Here is a 20,327-nt window from a genome sequence, read left to right as displayed (position 1 = left end):
TGATATCTGTTCAACAAAAAATTTCTTCATTATAAATAAAAGTTTTAGTATTTGTGAGAATAAAGAAGGGTGCCTTTGGCTGTCGGGTATAGTAATCTTTTGGTATTGATTGTATATTTTGGATTATAAAGACCTGAATTTTTTTATTTTTAATTGTAATCTTTTGGATCTCTCTTTTATGAACTTTGATCAATTTATATATATTTTGAAAACAGTGGACGAGTAAAAGTAGTAATGTCAGGTCACGTTGACTAATAGTATTCTGCCACGTGGTCACACACTGAGAAGACCTTATTAGTATTGGTCATTAATCTATTGATAGGATTGGGAATGATAATCCACCTATCAACCCTAACTTGCCGTCAACAATTTCTCATTATTAAACAAATTCTCATGGACCCCAACATTTTAATATATTTATAAAATATTTTTACAAATGAATTGTTATCATTTATATTTAATCACTGATTTATCCTAATTATGAATATGAGTCTTGATTAATAAAAAAGAGTTTTCTAAAAGAATTTATAAATAAAATATTTTATTCACATTTGTCTTTTTTAATAAAAAATTTTTATACTTAGTTAAATTTTAAATATTTTTATTCAATAAAAGAAAAAAATATAAATTAAATAATAAGTAAAAAAATAAACATAATTTTGTGAAAATTTTAAATTATTTTATTAATAAATTAAAAAATAATAAAAGAATAAAGTAGAACCGGCTGATTTGAGTTTTGGCCAAAATTTATTTTAACTCATGGGTAAAGTCGCAACCAATATCAATTTAGATTTAGGAGAAACATTTTTTAGAAGAAATATTCCTCTAGCATGGAATTATTTTATTTTTAAAATAATTATAAAAAAAAATAAATTATTCGCATTTTAATAGATACATTTTAAATTATAAAAATGAACTAATATAACTTAATTCTACCATTAAATTTAATAAAAATATCACACTAGCACCAAAAATTAATATAACTGATATAGTAATGTCTATTTTTTAATGGATCATTTCTGATGTAGTTGAGTTGAATTCAATTATATATTAGATATATTGATTTTTCTGAGAGATAATGGAAACGGGTAATCAATATATTCTGTTATAAATTGTTTATTATTAGAAATTAATTAGGTGTATTTTGGATGATGAAAGAAAAATTGAGCTTTACTTAGTTATGCGCTTAAACATATTTATTTATTTATTTTGATATTAAAGAAACACTCAGTCAGGGTAAACAATAGGAAATAGTTTTCTACCTTTTTATTGTAAAAGTGAATATATATTTTAATTTTTTATAATCATTTCAATTTTAAATTTTTAAAATTTAATTAAAAATCTTATTTTCTTAATTATGCAACTTTTCAATTTTTAATCATTATTATGACAGGAAAGAAATTTAGGTTAAAATTATGACTGGTTAGAGTTGTCATAATATGCATATTTAAAATATTGTATGGATATTTAAAAATTGAAAATTAAACACAAATTTTATGAGAATCATGATGTCAGTATTATTGATATCAGATCCATCACAAAATGCATACATAAATAAAATCAATCGATATTAGTTAAACCGTCGAGAGTCTAACGAAAACTAATCAAATCTTTAAAAGATGTCCGGAATATGGCACACTATTATCTCAACTTATATTTTACATATATATCTAATTTTACTGTTTATAATTTTTTTTAAATATATATATAATTCCATGTTTCTTCTAATTTATTTAGTAAATTTTTTATTTATTTATTTTTATTGAGATTACGTCTCTTTACACATGACTTTTTATCATAGTAATTGGTATTTATTTGAATTTTAAATCGATTTAATGACAAAACAATATAAGCTATTTGACTAATTTTTTTCAAGTTCATACTTGTTTTAAATCATTAATATTCATACAAAATTTCATCTATTTAGTAATTTAAAATTAAAATTTAAATATACATGCGAAAACAAAAGGCTATTTTAATGTAAAATTCGGTATGATAAAAAATATTATGTTTTGTAAACTTTTCTTTGTAAAAAAAAAAATAATAATTTTTTTATGAATATATTTATATCTTCAAATTATTTTTTACAGGAAAAATAGTTTACCGTCATTAACATTTAAATTAGTAAAAAAATGTTTTCTTTCTTAATTGTTATAGTTATATAATTTTTTATTTCCTTCATTAAATGGGTCAGAATTTTTATCTATATTAATATGTTAGACTAAATCGATAAAATTAATATAAAATATTTTTATTAGGCCTTTTTAGTTTGATAATTTTTGTTTTCAAGCATTAAATTGTATTAACTAAAACCAATTACAGTGGGAATTTCCAATCAATAAAAGAAAACATTGTGCTGAAATACTTGTATAACGAATAAATTTAATTTTTAATAAGTACTTAATAACACTTGATAATTTATTCACAGTGCTTTATTTAAAAATTGAGACCAACAGTAAAAAGATTTTAAAATCACTATGAATTTATTTTAAATATAAATATAAATGATTACATATAATAATATAATTTCAGATATAATTTATTAATACAAATAATTATAGTATTCCCTTCTCCAGATTGGCTTGCTTTTTCTTTTTCCAATTGTGTTAGATTATGTGTCACTCTCTTTTTAAAGTTATAATGTGTTTATTATTATCTTATTGATATATTTATATTTAATATGCATTAAAAATTAAAATTTATTAATTTCAATAATAATGTAACAATGTAAGTGAAAGGTATATTAAAAAATATATATATATAATTTATTATTTTAATTATATTATTTAATTTAATTTAATTAGAAAAAGTAAATGCACCGGATGGAGTAGTTACACTTAAATTAATATTTTGTAAGAAGAAATAATTTCCTCTTGTTCAAGATCTCCATTGAAAAGGGAGGCCAAAATACAAGGGCGTAGGGGAGCTTTGGCCTCCCAAATTTCAAGAATTATTTATTTATATATATTAATACTTATTCATAATAATCTCTCAAAATTATTGATAATATTTAAGTATTAAAGTATACATTTCTAAAAAATATTATTAGTATATATTTCAAAAGTCAACAAAAAATAATTAATGAAAATTTTATTTTAAAGAATTATTAATTGAAAAAAACTAATAAAAAATAAAACAATTGCTTATGTATAAGTGTTAAATATTATTTTCTTTATTTAGATTATTATTATTATTGTAATTATTCACATAATTATCAATAATTATGCCTAGTTTTTCCTTGCAATGTTATCTAGGTAAAACTTAATGCTGAGTTCTACAAGTTTTTGGGTTATGTGCATGGATTTCATATATTGGGTTGAGTTAGTAGTGGAATAAATTTATTCTTTCTTCTATTACATTTGTTTATTTGTAAAAAAATAATTTATGTTTAAAAAAATATTTTTTAATAAAATAATTTATTAATAAATTTATATATAGAGTTTTTAATAAGAATTTTAAAGTGTGAATTTTTTGAGTGCTTAAATATTAAAAAATATAAAAAATATTTTTTATAAAATAAACGCAAGTTTTAATTATAATTTATTGCTGTTTTAGACTTTAATGCAATAGTTATAATTAAAAAAATTAGAATTTTAAATATTTTTTAAGAATATTGTTATTTAAAAATAATAATTTTATATATAATTTATAAAATTTAATAAAATTTATATTTTAATCTTTACTATTTTAATAAAAAATAATTTTATTTTATTAATAAATAGTAGTCTATAACAAGTCAGTCTTTTCAATTTTACATTTTATAATAATTTAATCTTTTTAATTTTAACTATTTATAATAATTTAGCTAAAAAGTAAATATTAAATTATAAATTTAATTAAATTTTAAAGAATATATTATAAATTACCCATAATGAAACAAAAGCAAAAAAAGAAAAGGGTTCTCTAGACAGTAGACACCGAGAATTTGGTGTCCTTGGACTCGCATTCCCTTGAATGTCTTCGAAACATAACATACAGACTTATTTCAATTTTCAACCGCCTCATCGTGTCGGGACACCAGTGGACCCCCCCCGCCCACCAAAAGCGCCAGGTAAGCTTCGTTGCATCACCACCGAGCGTGCTTCTTACGTCCCATGAACGAGGGTGGGATTTTGTAAAATTCCGCATTCACCATTAGGAGCAATCGAACAGATCATCAAAATTAACAACCTAGCTCTGACAAACTCTACTCCACGCGCCTACATTAATTTCATCGTACTCGCCACTCTCCGGTATCTTATAGGGGTGTAGACATAGTTGACAAATATAGAATTTAAAACTGCAATAGGAATTAATTATATTAACATTCTATAAAAAATAATTTATATTTTATATTCTATAAAAATATTTTTAACAAAATAATTTATTTTTAATTTAAAAAATAAAATATATTAATATATAAAAATCTTAAAGTATGGAAAATGAATTTCTTAAAATAGTTTAATTTTTTATTAGAAAAATATTTTTTATAAAATAAATAAAACTTTAAAAATAAAATAAATTTAATTCAATATCCTTACTTCCATTTCAATAATTAAACAACTTACAACATCCATCCACATCATCCAAGTTAAAAATTGTCTTAAAGAGTTAAATAAATTGAAACCAATTTATTGAATAGGAAAGTAAAATTAAATTAAATTAATTTGATTTAAAATTTTTAATTAAATACAAATATGCTTCTCCCTATTATTATGAATTCTAATGTTTCTTCAACTAAAATATTATTACAAGAATTATACAATTAAATATTACATGTTTATTTATTGAAAGTATTGAATTTGTTGTAGAGTTCAAATTTTATTTTTATATGATGATTCATAATCTAACTTAATTTTATGAAATATGAAACGTCAATTTTTTTTAATGAATTACGGTCTAATTGTCTACCAGAAAGAATAAATTTTATGTTTGTTTGTCTTCAAACACAATATAAAGGTTAAACTTAAATTTGTAAACAATACAATGTTTTTAAGTATAAAAAATTATTTATTATTCCATAAACTCTTTCTTTATTAATCTTAGATTATAAGTCAATAATAATTTCTTTTGTATTTATATTTAATATTCACTTATTAATTATAAAATAATTTAATAATAATATAACATGAATAATTAATATCTTAATATAAACAATATAATTTTTTTTTTAAAATACTACTTGAAAACAAATGGTAGGAGTGAAAAATAATCTCATAATTTACAAACTATTATTTATTAGTATTATTTTTTAAAATACTACTTGAATTAAAAAATAAAACACTACTTTATTAGGAATTTCATTTGGTTATTTATCTATTACGAATGGGATTATTAAGAAAACAAACGTGTCGAAGAAATGCAGCGAGTAGTGAAGGAAGGAACTACAACGGAGACTTTTAGCCGAGTCCGAAGCTATTTCTTTTTCTTTCTCCAGTTCCCCACACTCCAAACGACTTCCATTTGTCTCTCTCCTTCTCTCTGCTTCTTCTTCTTCTTCTTCTTCTTCTTCTTCTTCGCCATACACTATCCCTCTTAATCCTCCATTTCTGAATCTATTTCAATCTCTCTCTGATTTCCTTATTCAAGACTCTCTGAAGATGATCAACTCTTCTCTTTTGCTCTGCAAGATATAGAAATGGCGTTCACCAGAAGACAGGAATGACAATGAGCAGCACAGGATTATAGAGTAAATTAAAATTATTAAGCCAATATAATATAAAGAAGAAACTATAAGCAAGTAAGTAGAGAAATGCGAACGCTTTGCGACGTGTGCGAGAGCGCCGCCGCGATCCTCTTCTGCGCAGCCGATGAGGCCGCTCTTTGCCGCTCTTGTGATGAGAAGGTATTTTTTTTGTTAATTTTCTTTAATCTCTCTCTTTCTATTGTCACGCTTAAAAGATTTGTTTAGCGAGTCTGTAAAATGCTTAAAATTTTGATTAGTGAGTCTGTAATTGAGTTGATCGAAGTGGACTATTGGATTGAGGTACTTTAGCTATGCTATGATGAGTCAATATGATTCAGGTGTTTGTAAAGCTGCAAGTAACTGTTCTCTCAGATTCTTTATACGTGAAGTTAATTGGATTCTTAATCGTTTGTTTGTTTCGAGGGAACTGAGGGGAAATGGGAAAAAAAGGGAAATAAAATCAGTTTAAGTTCTGTTGGTTGGATATTTAAGAGAGGAAGGAAAAGAACAGAAATGAAAAGAAAGGAGAGGAAAATAACTCACCTTACATTTCTTCTCAAAATAGAGAGAAAATCGTAGGAAAATGAACTTACTGAGCTATATATTTTTTTTTGAATTTCCATATATAACCTCTTATCGATGCAAATAAGGATCCTTGTTGTAGGGGTACCAAGGTACAATTATTCCTCCCATTCGTCAATCTCCTAAATAGACATAAAAACAATCAGAGAAAGATTTTGTTTTATTTTCATTTCCCTCTCTGAATATCCTCTCCTTTCCCCAGCAACCTTTAACATTCTAACAATCAAAGTGCGGTTGTATAGTTTTCTTCACCACCCCCCCCCCCCCCCCCGACCCACCCACCCACACACACAAAATGATATCCATTATGCATTAGCTTGATTTTTTTAATTGTAGGACGTATGGCAAATTCTGAGCTAGACATTATTGAAAATGGGATTTTTGGTGTTATGACTGACCATAAAACGTTCTTACTTATTGCCCCAGGTTGTATTTAGTAAAATATGACATAACTAGCCATCTGAAGATTTTATTTAAAAGCACATATTTCACACTAGATATCATAAGTGTGAGTAACAACACATGTTGTTATATACTGTTATTTGCTATTTATATACAATTAGTTGAGTGCAGAATGTGGAGTATTTGTTTCCATAATGATAATATGTTGGCCTTGCTTGTATAATTTTTGAACTTTTCTTCCACCTCTCCAGTAGTTTTTTTACTCCTCGAAAGTAAATAAATAATAAAGATTACTGCTACATCATGTGTTTTTTATGCATTGGAGTTGCAGGTCCATTTATGTAACAAGCTTGCTAGCCGACATATTCGTGTTGGGCTCGCTGACCCTAGTGATGTGCCCCGTTGTGACATATGTGAAAATGCACCTGGTATAGGTTTTTGACATTTAGTAGTTTTACTTTTTGCAAGTATATGCATATTTGATCTTCTATTCAAGATTATGTTACTTTTTGATGCTTCCCTTGCAACATGCATGTAGCTTTCTTTTACTGTGAGATAGATGGTAGTTCTCTCTGTCTGCAATGTGATATGATTGTGCATGTTGGTGGTAAAAGAACCCATGGGAGATATCTTCTATTGAGGCAGAGGGTTGAGGTTTGTCTCTGGAGTCTGGAATGGTGTTTGGTTTTCTTTTCTGTAAAGGTCCCAGAACTAATATGCTTCCCTTTGATTGTCTGGTTTAGTTTCCAGGGGATAAATCTGGTCGTTTGGATGAACTCGGACAGCAACCTCTTGATCAAAATGAAGTAAGGAGGGACCAAAATCAGCCACCTAAACTCACAATGAGAGACAATAAGCAAAATCACAGAGCATCTCCCATTCCAATGATGGAGAATAACACCGATGGTGATGGCAAGATTGACAACAAATTGATTGATCTTAATGCCAGGCCTCAGCGGATACATGGACAAAATTCAAGTAATCAGGTACTCACTTTACTGTTGACCATCTTGAATCTATCTTTACATTTTTTGAACTCCATGACTTCATATTCATATACATGCTAAGAGCTGTAGTTTTATGAATTATATTTACTAAATAAAATTACATGGTTCTATTTGTTTCAAGGAACAGGGTATAGATGTTGTGAGTGGTACTAATCATGAATCTGCGAGTATGGTTCCTGCTGGATCCTTCAAAAGAGAGCCTGACAAGTAAGCAAGGTATAATGTACATACTTCATAATTAATCAAGTATGGTTCACACGTGTTCTTTTCATTATTTATTATCAAGTTAACATATAGGTTGGAAAGCTTCACAATAGCTTTGAAATTGCATTCCTCAAACTAATGGGCAGAGATATCTCTTTCCTAAACTTAAAAGCTGCGCTGCTTATAAGATGCTAAATGTGCTCCCTTATGCCCCAATATCTTATGTTTTCTTGGCTTTGCACAATATAGTATTTAAAATATTTTAAGAGAAGTAATTATGTATTCATTCTTAATTAAATAGAGGAGTGATAATTTTAGTGTTTAGCATGGCAGACTATTTTTATAAGAGGGAAAAGTCTTTTATAGAGTTTGATTTGATCTGAAAAATTTCCAAGATTTTATATTTTCGCTAACCTGCACTAAATTGTTAGTTATCTTTTGACTGCATTTGGTCCTATAATGTTTGGAATGCTGGAGTATATGTAAAGTTATGGTGATTTAACTGGCAGGCTTCATCATTAATTCTGAACCAATTTAATTAGTTGGTAATAACAATAAAATGCAAATATTATGGTAGAATTAAATTAGTCAGTAAAAGGAATGAAATGCAGATATTATGGTAGCTATTCACTCCAGGCATGGTTCTGCTGACTGACTCCTTATTTGGTTGTGATCACTGTAATTGACAAACCTAAAATAGAAATTTTGAATCTTTGACAAGTAGCAACTTCATCGGCAGTAACCAGTTTACTAATTGTGTTGAGAAGTGAGTGGCTTTGCCGAGAAGTGGATATTATGTTTTTCTTCAGAAGGATGCGTGTAGATATTAGACCTAGTTCACATTTTTCAGATGTCAGATTGGATAACACATTCATCATTTATTTATGTTGATAGGTTCAGGACATTGATTTGAATATGACAGTGGAACTTGATTTTATATTACTTTAGAACTGGTCCATGTCTATGCATGATGATTTGCTGAACATGATTTAGGAAAGTTGTTTAGTGCTACAGAATTTAAAAACATAGTCTTCATGTCTTCTATGATTGATAAATGATTGCTAATTGGAGTGGCCCGAACTAGGACTACAACTTCCTTGATGGACGAATTAAAAAACCTGGGAAGTTTTCGGGTTTTCTTGAATATGAATTGCATGCAAGTGCATATAGCCATATACTGAAGATGGCCTTTATGCCTGCTTTGTCAAGTGGTTATTTTCAACAGTTCACGACAAATTAGTTTTCTAGATGAAGGGGTACCTTAAAGGAAAAAAACATGAACTAAAGAGTATTATTCTTTTTATTTATTTTTTATTTGTTGTAAAGACATTTATTAGAATCCCTGCATTCTTACTATGAAGGCAGGCATTTTTTACAGGTCTTCGCCCATAAATGGAGTGATACTAGTAGGACTATTGAACAAAAGTGGGCTGTCAGTATAATGTGCAGTTGCGAAGAAGTGGAGGAAATATTTAGTCACGTGTAGATCCTCTCTATTAAGTATATTTGACACAGACATTTTTTACAGAAGCAGTGATTGGCCAAAGATGCCTTTGAAGTTGTGTAATTATTGAATTTCAATTCAACCAGCACCATTGTTAAATATTAATGAAGACACGAGCTGCCTTCATCTACTTGCTCTCCTTGTTTCTGGTCTGGGATTGTCCTCATTTCTATGACTTCATTGCCCTGTTGAATTAATCTCTAGCATATCATTTGGGCATCATTTGAAAATAAACACCATAAAGTAGTTCAAGATTGAAAATGGAAGGCAACTGAAAGCATATGCATGTGTGTATTTTTTATTGAAGAGTCTTCACTATCTGAGAATAATGTGGAACCCTCTCATCCTTCAAATTTGTGGCTGCAGGTATATTTGGATGCCTTGTGAAATACAAGTTGAGTAGTTCAACCTGCTTTTTAGTCATCATCCCTTTGGCAAAGTTGTTTAGATGGGGAGAATTTCAGCCTGTTCCTGTATATCTAAAGTAATATAGTCTGTGTTTAAGAAAATAAAACAACTGTTTGCATTTGGTCCCATTCACTGGCTGAACACACCCACTGCCTGCTGCTCATTGCTTTATATTCAACAAACGTGGAGACACTTTTTTCCCCTTTTTTTTAAAAAAAAAAAAAAAAAAATTTGACATCAAATGAAGTAGGTTCCATTACTTCTGTTCAAATTAAACATTCCAATCTACCCTTGTCCGGTGTCAAACCACTCAATCATTGTCTCAATCCACAATTGCAGATATCTCCAGCTTCAGGATAATGTTCCTATGGACAAAGATTCCGGTGCTATGGCAATTCTGAGGGACCACTTGTTATTATTGGCATAGAGTTTTATTCAAATCCCATCTAACATTTGGCTTAATTATTAGAATAAAGGGAGATTTACAATTTAGTCTCTGAGTATTGCCATTATTAATAAATCAGTCTTTATATTTTCAAAAACCTATTAAAACGTTCTTAACTTTTCTTTCCGTTAATAAAATAGTTCTTCTGCCATTTTTTCCGTAGATAAAATTTTTAAAATTCAATTTTGTCTTCAAATAAAACTCCTTATCTAGTTCTTGGATATTGCTATTATTAACAAGTCAGTCCTTACATTTTTAGAAATCTATTAAAATGTTCTTATCTTTTCTCATATTTATTAAAATATCCTTAACGTTTCTTTCCGTCAATAAAATAGTTCTTATCTTTTATCATATATATTAAAACGTGCTTATCGTTTCTTTCCGTCAACGAAATAATCTCTCCTCATTGTTTCTTTCTTAACGAAACAGTATCTCCCTACATTTTCATAAATTTATTAAAATATTCTTTTCTTTTTTTTTATATCTATTAAAATATTATTATTATTTCTTTTCATCAACGAAATAATTCCTATCTTTTATTACATTTATAAAAACGTCATTATCATTTCTTTTCGTCAATAAAATAGTCCCTCCTCCTCTTAAAAAAAACGAAAAAAAAAAAGAAGAAAAAGATAATGGTGATGAAGAAAAAAGAAGAAGAAAAAGAAGAAAAAATGAAGAAGAAAAAGAAGGAGAAGAAGAAAAAGAAGATGATTAAGAAAAAAAAAAAAGAAAAATCACCTCCTCCTTAAAGCAGAATAGAAAGAAAAATTGAAGTAGAATTAAAGAAAAAGAAGAAGAGGAAGAGAAATAGGAAGAGGAAGAACCGATGAAGAAGAAGAAGGAGGAGGAGAAGGAGAAAAAGAAGAAGAATGGGGAAAAGAAGGAGAAAGGGATAATTTGGTCTTTTACTATATTTTTAATGGCAAAAATAGATAAAAGAAATATTTTATTGACGATAGAAAATATAAAGACGTTTTAATAAATTTTTAAAAATATAGGGACTGATTTGTTATTAATGATAATACTCAAAAATTAAATTATAAACTTTTTTAAAATAAATAAAAAGATTTGGTTTATTTAGTAGCATAGATAAAAACCAGTAGAAGGTAGACTTTAATATCCTATATTATAGCATATTCAGTACTTTATTTTGTTGCAAATAAGGACTATAGACATATGACTAATGACTTTAAGTATCGCTGAAGTGTCATGTTGTCAATTTCATTTGATGACACGGTGCTAATCTGGTATACTGGCACAAAAAGGATGATGTGGCAGGATACGTCAGTTTTATAAAAGGCAAATTACATTTTAATTTATTAATTTTAATCTAATTAACAAATTAATGTATATATTTTTAAAATTGAACGTATTCAATTTGTTTAAATTGAAAATATTTTTATTTATAATTTTAGTTATTCAGTTAAAGAGAGAATAAATATTTTAAATATTTAAAATATTTTATAAACACTTAAATCTTTTTTAATATAAATAAAAATTTTTATATTATATAAATTACATTTTGATATTAAATTTTAGTATAATTTGACAGATTAATTTTTATATTTTTAAAATTAAAATTTTAAATCTTTTTGTATTTAATCTATCTAAAATTACAGTTGTTCCATCTATTATAAATATTAGATCAAAACTAGTGGATAGTCAAAATTTTTCTGAAAGTATAATTTTTTTAAAAATACTCTTCATAAAAATTTACAATCTACTTAAAAAATACTTGATATCACTTAAAAATAGCTGAAATTGTAAGTATTTTATGAAAGTTTTAAAATTATAAATATTGAAATATTTTAATGAATGAAAATTGAATAAAAAAGTATTAAAAATTAATTAAATGAAATATCATAGACAAAAGTTAATGAGAATTTAAGTCTTTTTTTCAAATAAAAAATGAAAAATGAAAACATTTAAATTATAACAGATGAGATCAGACTGATTATAGAGAGATTTAAATATACGATTTTAAAAATATAAGGACCAATTCATTAATTATGCTTAAATTCAAGAACTCAAATAAAGTTTATCTACTTAAAAAGATAATAAAAATATTTTTATACTTTTAACAATAAAAATGACAAAAATAGATGAAAAACTTTTAATTTGAATAGACTGTTCAATTTTAAAAATATAAGAATCAATCCGTTAATTATATTAAAATTCAGAAATTAAAGTATAATTTATTTTTTCACATAAACTCCATATTATTTATTTTGATTGAGTTGTTACTTTCAAAAATTTGAAAGTAAAAATTAAATTGCCCATAATAGCGGAAAGGTGAAACACGGATCGAAAAGAAAACTTTCCACTTTTTCTCTCTCATGGATTTTCTTCTTGAAGGCTTAATCCTTCTTGTATTGCTGCTAGTCGGCTTCATCTGTCCCCCTAGACAGAGAATGGTCTCATCCTTTGCCTGATGAGAAGGGAAACTTTACACCATAAGATGAGGTTGTAAAAATAGCTTGTTTGTGTTTTGACAAAGGTGAGCTTTAAGGAGAGAGTCCTTTTGTAGATCTCTGCTTGCCATTTGACTGCTTGTTTTGAGCCTTGCATGACAATTTGGGTGTGTCTTGTTGGTTGATGTCTCTATTTTGCAGATTTTGAAAACTCAAATATCCAGTGCCTTTATTTATTAAGTCTAATACAGAGATGTAGAGAGTTATATGCTAGTGGCATCCCAGAGGGAACCATGAATGAAAGTGTAAATGAGACGTCAAAAAGTCCTATCACCTCCACTTATCGTTAACGTTTTAGAGATTTATTTTTCTCTGATAATTTTGATATTTCCTTGACTCCTAACCCAATTTCTTTCCTCAAACATTCAGTTTGATGCGCTTATAATGTTTTTTTTTCCAATGTTTCTTACAAGTCTCTAGCAGCGTCGGCCTCTCAGAAAGCTGATAGTGATGAAAAAGTGTCTAATGCAGCTTTTGCTAGAGTATGATTTTTATCTCTTGAGCTTGTTTGTTCTTTTGGGTTTGAATGTAGATTAATATTTTTATTTTTATTTTAGACTACTCGTTATATTTGGGTTCACTTTCCAGTTTGGTTATGATATATTGAATCTTAGCATTTAAAAAAAAAAAAAGAATTATCCATAATACAAATTTAAGCTTTAAATGTTAAAAACGTTAAAATTTTAAAATACATAGATAAAATCAGAAAAAAGGAAAAGTAATGGAGAAAGAGACATGGTGAATGACATATCCAAACAGGGAGAGATATGGAGAGAAAGAGAGACAAAATGAGAGAGGAAAAGAGGCAAGGGAAAGTCAGTTTATTTCTCTCTATCCTCCTTATCTTTTTTTCTTTTTATTTTTTAATTAAATTAGAAAAAGTGAAAGAGAGGAGAATTTGAAAAAAAGAAAAAGAAGAAGACAACGAGGGGATCTATATATGATTGCTTTCTGCAGCTCAAAAACCAATAAAAAATGATGGCTTTCTGATTTGGAGCTGATGAAGATGATGGGTTGGGATGTTTGTGGTGGCCAATGGGAGCAAAAAGTTAATAGTTTCTCCAGTAGGTTTGGAGCTTGAGGATCTTGGGTTCGGATTTAAACTAAACCAAAATACAAGGGTGCTCTGGGTTGGACTGGCTCGTGTTCTCTGTCATGTATTCCAAATGCATCTTCTAATCATTGTTCAAAAAATAAAAACTTCATTGCTAAACTAAAACTTATATATAAACCTAAAATTATTAGATCTTTTGGTTATAACTTGCTCGTTTGTAGTTTAAAAAAAAAAGTTAGATATTTTTAACTTTGGAAATGTTTGGTGAAATTGATTAAATCTTGAAACTAGACACTTAGCCACATAATTTTAATTTACGTAATAGTAAACCCTCTATTGAGATAAATAGACTATTATTTGGTTTGATCATTAAAATTTCTTAGTAAGTAAAGCATTCTAATTCTTTTACGTAAGGGAAATAATTTGTCTAAAGACTTATTCCTTAAAAAGTTAATTTATATACTAAACTTTTAATTACAATTCGTAAAATTTATTAACCCATAGTTTAGTCAGTTATAACCTAATAACGCACACGCCTGCACCTCTTACCTCACTTGTTTTTGTTCCTCTTTATGCTTTCACCGAACGAACCTCTCTCTATAAAAATTTCCCATTTGGTAACAGCTACAAAAACTCCATCTCCCTACTCTCTTCTCATCTTAATTCAACACAAATCCACAACTAATAATTTTTATTCACAAAGAATGATTTACACCGATTTGCAATTAAATTTTACTATGATGCAAACTGCAATTCTGTATTAACAAAATATTCACCAATAAAACCTAACAATGCATATGATAAAAAGGATATCCTTGTCGCAGATGTACTTAAATATAAGTTTTAGAAATTTAGATTTTGGCAATCCGTTGGTCTTTTACAAATAAAACCAGTAAATTAAAGCTTACATTAGGCTGCCAAAAATATATCTACAACTTCATTACATAAAGAAGGCTTTACATACAACAAAAGATAACAAATATGCATTAAAAAATGGCTAAAATATTGCCACAAATTCACATTATCAACATCTTAACTTCATATCCCTATTTTCAAGCAACAGCTACTTTGAAACTTTCCATAGTCAGATTTATTCAAGGTTACTACTTCCAGAAACATCTTCTCACACAATCTCTCTCATTTTTCCCCTCCAAATGCAACCATTGCACTTAAATTCACCAGCAAACAGAAAATTAAAGTAAGGATTACACTTAGGGCTGCTTTGAACCCTTGGCGATTCCCGCTCAACTAGTGTACCCTTCTACACAGAGTATGCTGAGCTTACCAAAGTGAGGCAAATGAGGATCATGTTAAGGTGTAAGTTATTGACTTATTAGACACCACCATTCTACGCCTCTTTCAAGGCCAATGGGTTGAAATCGGGTGCTTTTAGATTTCCTGAGTTCACCACACTACAGAACCTTGGAGAAGAGCTCTTCCCCACAATTGAAATCATTCAAACAATCACAATGGTAATGTTGGAGGTGTGTGAGATCCCATCTCGACAACTTATAGGGTATATAAGTTATATATAATAACTAGCATAAAACTACTAAATAATTTGGATTAACCATTTTGGACCATGCAAAAAATGGGTCCAAAAGTTATATAGATCAATTTTAGCCAACTGTTATAAAGTGGTTCTCGAACAGAGCAGTGGCAATAAGGCTATGGTTGAGCAGCTTGAGCCCATGCTTGTATCACCCTAAGTTAACACATGTGAAATTTACCCTTTCAAGAAACTACCAACTAAATTAAATCGCACTTGGCCCATTTTTCTGCTGTTGTTTATGCTGATCCTAGCCATCATATTGTACCTAACCTATTTCACCAGTTTTTGTTGCTTTAGCTATATGGGTGATCAAAGTGGGGACAAATTTCTTGACTTATATTTCAGTTCCAAGATGGTTAGCAATCAATTCAAAATTGGTTCTCTTTGTACTTGGTTGTAGTGTCCTGTTTCACTATACTTTTAGATTCGGTATAGTTAAGGACTTCTCCTCAAGGATACAAAGCATTAACATACAATCACAAGAAATTAATCTTTTATTTGAGTTCTCTTTTCATCTACCTTCATTCTGTAGAGCTCTTGACATACCTGTCTTGGCCTCTTCTGATTCTTCCTCATTGATATACTGGCCAAGCTGAGCAAGTGAGTTGGCCTTGGTGGACAAGAAATCTTGAGGCAAGCATTCTTGAAAACCCTCGTGTATGAGGAGGACACATGCAATGGATTTGGACCTTGGTTTCTGGAGTTTAGATTCAGGGTTGCTTCAACCTCAGATTGCCCACCAGAAAATCCCTACACCAACAAAATGATTCACAAACAATTAGTACATCTATATAGGTACCAGGGATATTAGGTAAATTTAAAGGAAAAAGAGAAGGGAACTTGCCATGATTTTGGGTACTGCCCAGGGGGTTCTCTTGAGGACCTCAAGAGTATAGTCTGCAACTTGCTGAGGGGTGGCCCTGTGCTTGCTCTTAGCTGCAGGAGTGACCATGCAAGGCTTGAGTAGAATACCCTTAAACATGATATTGTTCACGGCCAAGTAGTAGAAAACCTTAACCCACACCTTTTGTGCTACTTCAAAAGTCCTGCCAATGCTATGGTCACCATCAAGAAAGATTTTTGGCTCAACAATTTGGACCAACCCATCATACTAAAGGTTCCAATAAACATAATTTCCTCTATCAGAAATATATTCATGATAAAAAGCTGATAGGAAATGCAGAATTGCAGATGCATAACCGAGATAGCAGCATAACAAGCGAGACCCAGGCAGATTCCTTCACTACTAGAGTAGATGGGCTGTTCGGAATGCTCACAACAGTATGCCTAATCAGTTGCATTATGAATTATACATGAGAAACTAATTCAAAGCTTTAATATCATACAATTTAAATTTTGATCCAATCCAACTGAATATTATACCCTTTATCTTTCGCCTTCACCTATGATTGGCTAAGTTTAAAAACCTTGATAAATAACTTATGAACTAAATTAATAAAATTAAAAATATAAGATACAACTTAAGAAAAGCAAGTAGAGAGTATATCAAACCATGAATCCTAAAACACAGTGGTCCCATAACATAAGGACACAAAAAAACACTATGAATTCCTTCCATTTCAGTGCAGCATCCAAATGCATTGTTAACTGTTAGTATCAATATTTCAACTTCACAGATGTTAAGGATGTACTATGAACATGTTCTCTAGTTAGAAATGCTGATCCAAAGACAGGTCTGCAATGCCAGCAACTAAATCATCAACTGATTTTTCAGTAAAATCCTTCCATGCCCCTAAATCATCAGTCCTTGATGGCATCACTTGATCATTACTTTCTGAAAGCGCCTTGTTCAACTGTTTAACAAGCTCATCTTCCACTAATGGAATGCCCAAATCCCAGACCCTAAAGATATCCTCAGTAGATGGCTCTGTCTCATCTGCTGGAGAACCAACATCTAGTCCTGAATCAACCGATTCACCCATTCTCTTGTTTTCCTCCCTGTAATTTGGCTGAAAAGCATTTCTCAAAGTTTCTGAGAGATCTCCCTGATAATGTTGTGATAATAAATTGCTACTCTCCTCCTTGTTTGGAAAATCATCACTGCTCATTTCTGTATCTTTATTAATTTGAATAGTACCTACATCAATTCCTCCTGAGAACTTGACAATTCCTTGTTCAGCAGAATGAAGCATCTCAGTTTCAGTTACTCCAGGAAAGTCATCAGTTCCAGGGTCAGATGAGTCCTGTGAATCAGGTTGCAAACCAAGGATTTCTATCAAGGTATCTTTCATGGAACTCCAGTCACCATCTGAATTTTCTGGATCTTTAACCAGGCAAGAATCGACCCATGCTATTTCTTCAGGTGAAAGCAAATCTCCACTCTGATTAGACTTCAAGGAACCAATAAAAAGAGAAGATATAGAGCCCTCAATTACATCATCACTAGAAGCCATGGCTAAAGATTTATTGAAGAAAATGTTTGTATAAAGAAAACAGACAGGCTTGTGTACAGTTGAGCAAACCTGCAGAGGTGAACACAATGCTCGAGTCAAAAGTGCAAGATGTAAAAATTGGAGAAATTCTCAGTACACTTAGTCTACAACATCTTCTATAGAATAAATCAATAGAATTCTTCCATGTTAAGGTAAAAATTGATAAGCGTGTGATTTATTTTAAATCACTTCAAAATTATGGATACTGTAAAATTGAAAATCATGAATAGACTTCAACGAACTCAACGCTTGAAAAAGGACCAACCTTTGCCCAAGAACATCAACGAACTCTATTTGCAAGAGATAGAAAAGGAAAATTTTAGCAAATAAAGCCAACAAGGAAATTTCAGTTCTTCAAAAAAAGATGAGCAGAATCAAACCGTGGGAAACACTCCAAATGCCCAATTCTCAGAGAAACAACATAGGAAACGGTCCAAGTCCTACAATATGGCTCTATAATAGAGTGTTGCATCTTACAATTTATCAAACACTACATACTAATTATCAGATAAATTGATACATATGATCCTATGAAGTTACTCTGAAACCATCATAAGATTCTCAATAACTAAAACAAACCCTAATTTAGAATCTCAATATCTAACTCTACTTAGGTTAGGAAATGAAGAAAGAACTAAAAATTTCGTGGATTGGCAATACATTGAATGGAAAAGGGGGTTATCTGTCTATTAATTTTCCAGTTTCTACCATTAATAATTCCAATTATAAACTTAGTGCAGGTAATTTCGCAAAATTTTCTACAACACAGAAAGATGAAAAATAGATGAATTTGCTACAGAAGAAGAAGAGAGAAGCACGAACACACCTGAATTTTGGACACTGAGAACCCTTATAATTTGTCAAGTACTTTGAACGTTCTCTCAATTATACCGGACTTTGAATTTCCGAGTGGTGAAGAAATAACTCAAACGACGTAGTTTTGTTTAAATTTGAAAGCAAAACTATATTCCGTTGCCGGGAATCGAACCCGGGTCTTTCGGGTGAGAGCCGAATATCCTAACCAACTAGACTACAACGGAATCCATTCATAATGTGCAATATTATTTTTTATAGTCTTCTAAATTAACTCTAATGTCCTTCAAACTTAACAAATTTATCTCTCAATTATAATTAAATTTATTTCAATAAAAAAAATAGTAATTAAGAACATAAAATTTATATTCTCAAAAAGAATTAACGACTAAAATAATGCTTCACACTGGTCTTCACTTTCTTTGTATTTAACCATTTATTATAGTATTGCATATTATTTATCAGCAGCCCAATTGACTTTAAAAAGCTAAAATTTTTGGATGTTTGGATGATTTTTATCTTAATATTTTTATTTTAATTTTAATAAATTAATTTAAAATTAAAATTATTTTAAAAATTTTATCTTAATTTAAAACTTTTACCGAAAAAATTGTTGCCTGAAAGAATTGTGACATTGTTAACTTGTCGTGACAAACATCTTCAAGTATTAGATATGAATCTCACATTAACACATAAACAACAATAATTACTTACTAAAGTGGTTCGCTCAATGCATAATAAAAGATCAGGTCTTGGATGGATGATCTTAAAGATTGGTTTAGAGAAAACTTATGATAAAGTGAGATGAGACTTTTTATTAGATTGTCCGCATCTGACCCGCTCTTTGTTGGCTTGGAGAGAGCGAATTAAGACCTGTTTACGGCCGTGTTCTATACGTGTGGCGTGGAACAGGAAATGTACAGAAGCCTTCTTACCTTCAAAAGGGGTGCGGCAAGGGATTCCTTATCACCATCACTATTTATACTTGTTATAGAGCCTTTGAGTCATTGTATTTCCTATTCAGTTGCGGAGGGGTTTTGGAAGCCCATCTAGATGACCAGCGATGTTCTGCTATTTCCCACTTATTCTTTACTAACAACTTATTATTGTTTGGAGAAACTTTTGTTGCAGAGATCATGGTTATGAAACAATGTTTGGATCTTTTTTGTGTAGCATCGGGTCAAAAGGTAAATTTTCATAAATCACTGTCCTTTTTCTCAGGTAATGTGGATGAGGCTCTTCAGCAGCAAATCTGTGAGATAGCGGGGTTATGCGGGTTGGATGAGATTGATATGTACTTGGGAGTTCCTATGTTTGATGAGATTGGTATGTACTTTGGGGTTCCTACGTTTCATGGGCGGGTAAAAAAATATGCTTTTAGCCCGTTGCTCAATAAAGTAGAGGATCATCTTGTCCTTTGCTAGATGGGTGTCTTTGGCCAAATCGATTTTAGTCGCCTTGCCAAATCATCTAATGCAGACCTTATATTTACCCCGGACGGTGTGTGATGAGTTTGATAGAAGGATTCGTCAGTTCATATGAGGAGACTGCTATGGTAAGTAACGTGTTCATCTTGTTTATTAGGACCAAGTGACTGTGCCTTTGACTCATAAAGGGTGAGGGATTAGAACTTGTTAAGAGATGAATGTTGCTTTTCTCGCAAAGTTAGGATGGCACATGATAAATGAGGAGGATGCTCTTTGGACTAAAATCTTACGTGGCAAATATGCCACTTATGGTGTTGGGTTGACAGGGATTGCACCA

General features: G+C 29.8%; 2 protein-coding genes, 1 non-coding gene and 1 pseudogene across 10 annotated transcripts; 1 reads left to right on the top strand and 3 right to left on the bottom strand.

Moving 5' to 3' along the window:
* Positions 1–5,359: 5,359 nt before the first annotated feature.
* LOC110625483 (B-box zinc finger protein 19) lies at positions 5,360–10,005 on the top strand. Of its 8 annotated transcripts, XR_002489588.2 has the most exons (7): positions 5,362–5,824; positions 6,981–7,077; positions 7,188–7,303; positions 7,393–7,635; positions 7,778–7,872; positions 9,239–9,513; positions 9,731–10,005. XR_002489588.2 is itself a non-coding variant. In XM_021771090.2 (6 exons), the coding sequence occupies exons 1-5, from the start codon at positions 5,732–5,734 to the stop codon at positions 7,865–7,867; spliced, it is 639 nt and encodes a 212-aa protein (XP_021626782.1). In that variant the 5' UTR covers positions 5,360–5,731; the 3' UTR covers positions 7,868–7,872; positions 9,731–10,005. The 8 variants fall into 8 exon arrangements, 7 of the variants coding, with proteins under 7 accessions (XP_021626782.1, XP_021626781.1, XP_021626780.1 ...); XM_021771090.2 differs by lacking the exon at positions 9,239–9,513 and having other exon boundaries at positions 5,360–5,824; XM_021771089.2 differs by lacking the exon at positions 9,731–10,005 and having other exon boundaries at positions 5,360–5,824; positions 9,226–9,494.
* Positions 10,006–12,988: 2,983 nt separating this feature from the next.
* LOC110625609 lies at positions 12,989–16,598 on the bottom strand (annotated as a pseudogene).
* Positions 16,599–16,729: 131 nt separating this feature from the next.
* Positions 16,730–18,674, bottom strand: LOC110625869. Its single transcript, XM_021771553.2, has 2 exons — positions 18,577–18,674; positions 16,730–17,780 (listed from the first exon to the last, which is right to left on the bottom strand). The coding sequence occupies exon 2, from the start codon at positions 17,709–17,711 to the stop codon at positions 16,968–16,970; it is 744 nt and encodes a 247-aa protein (XP_021627245.1). The 5' UTR covers positions 17,712–17,780; positions 18,577–18,674; the 3' UTR covers positions 16,730–16,967.
* Positions 18,675–18,717: 43 nt separating this feature from the next.
* On the bottom strand, positions 18,718–18,790 carry TRNAE-CUC. The gene has a single exon. It is a non-coding gene; the product is annotated as a tRNA-Glu (tRNA).
* Between the last annotated feature and the right edge of the window lie 1,537 nt (positions 18,791–20,327).

This window comes from Manihot esculenta, chromosome 11, assembly GCF_001659605.2.
Source record: "Manihot esculenta cultivar AM560-2 chromosome 11, M.esculenta_v8, whole genome shotgun sequence".
Lineage (NCBI taxonomy): Eukaryota > Viridiplantae > Streptophyta > Magnoliopsida > Malpighiales > Euphorbiaceae > Manihot > Manihot esculenta.
This window is presented reverse-complemented; position numbering and strand designations above follow the sequence as displayed.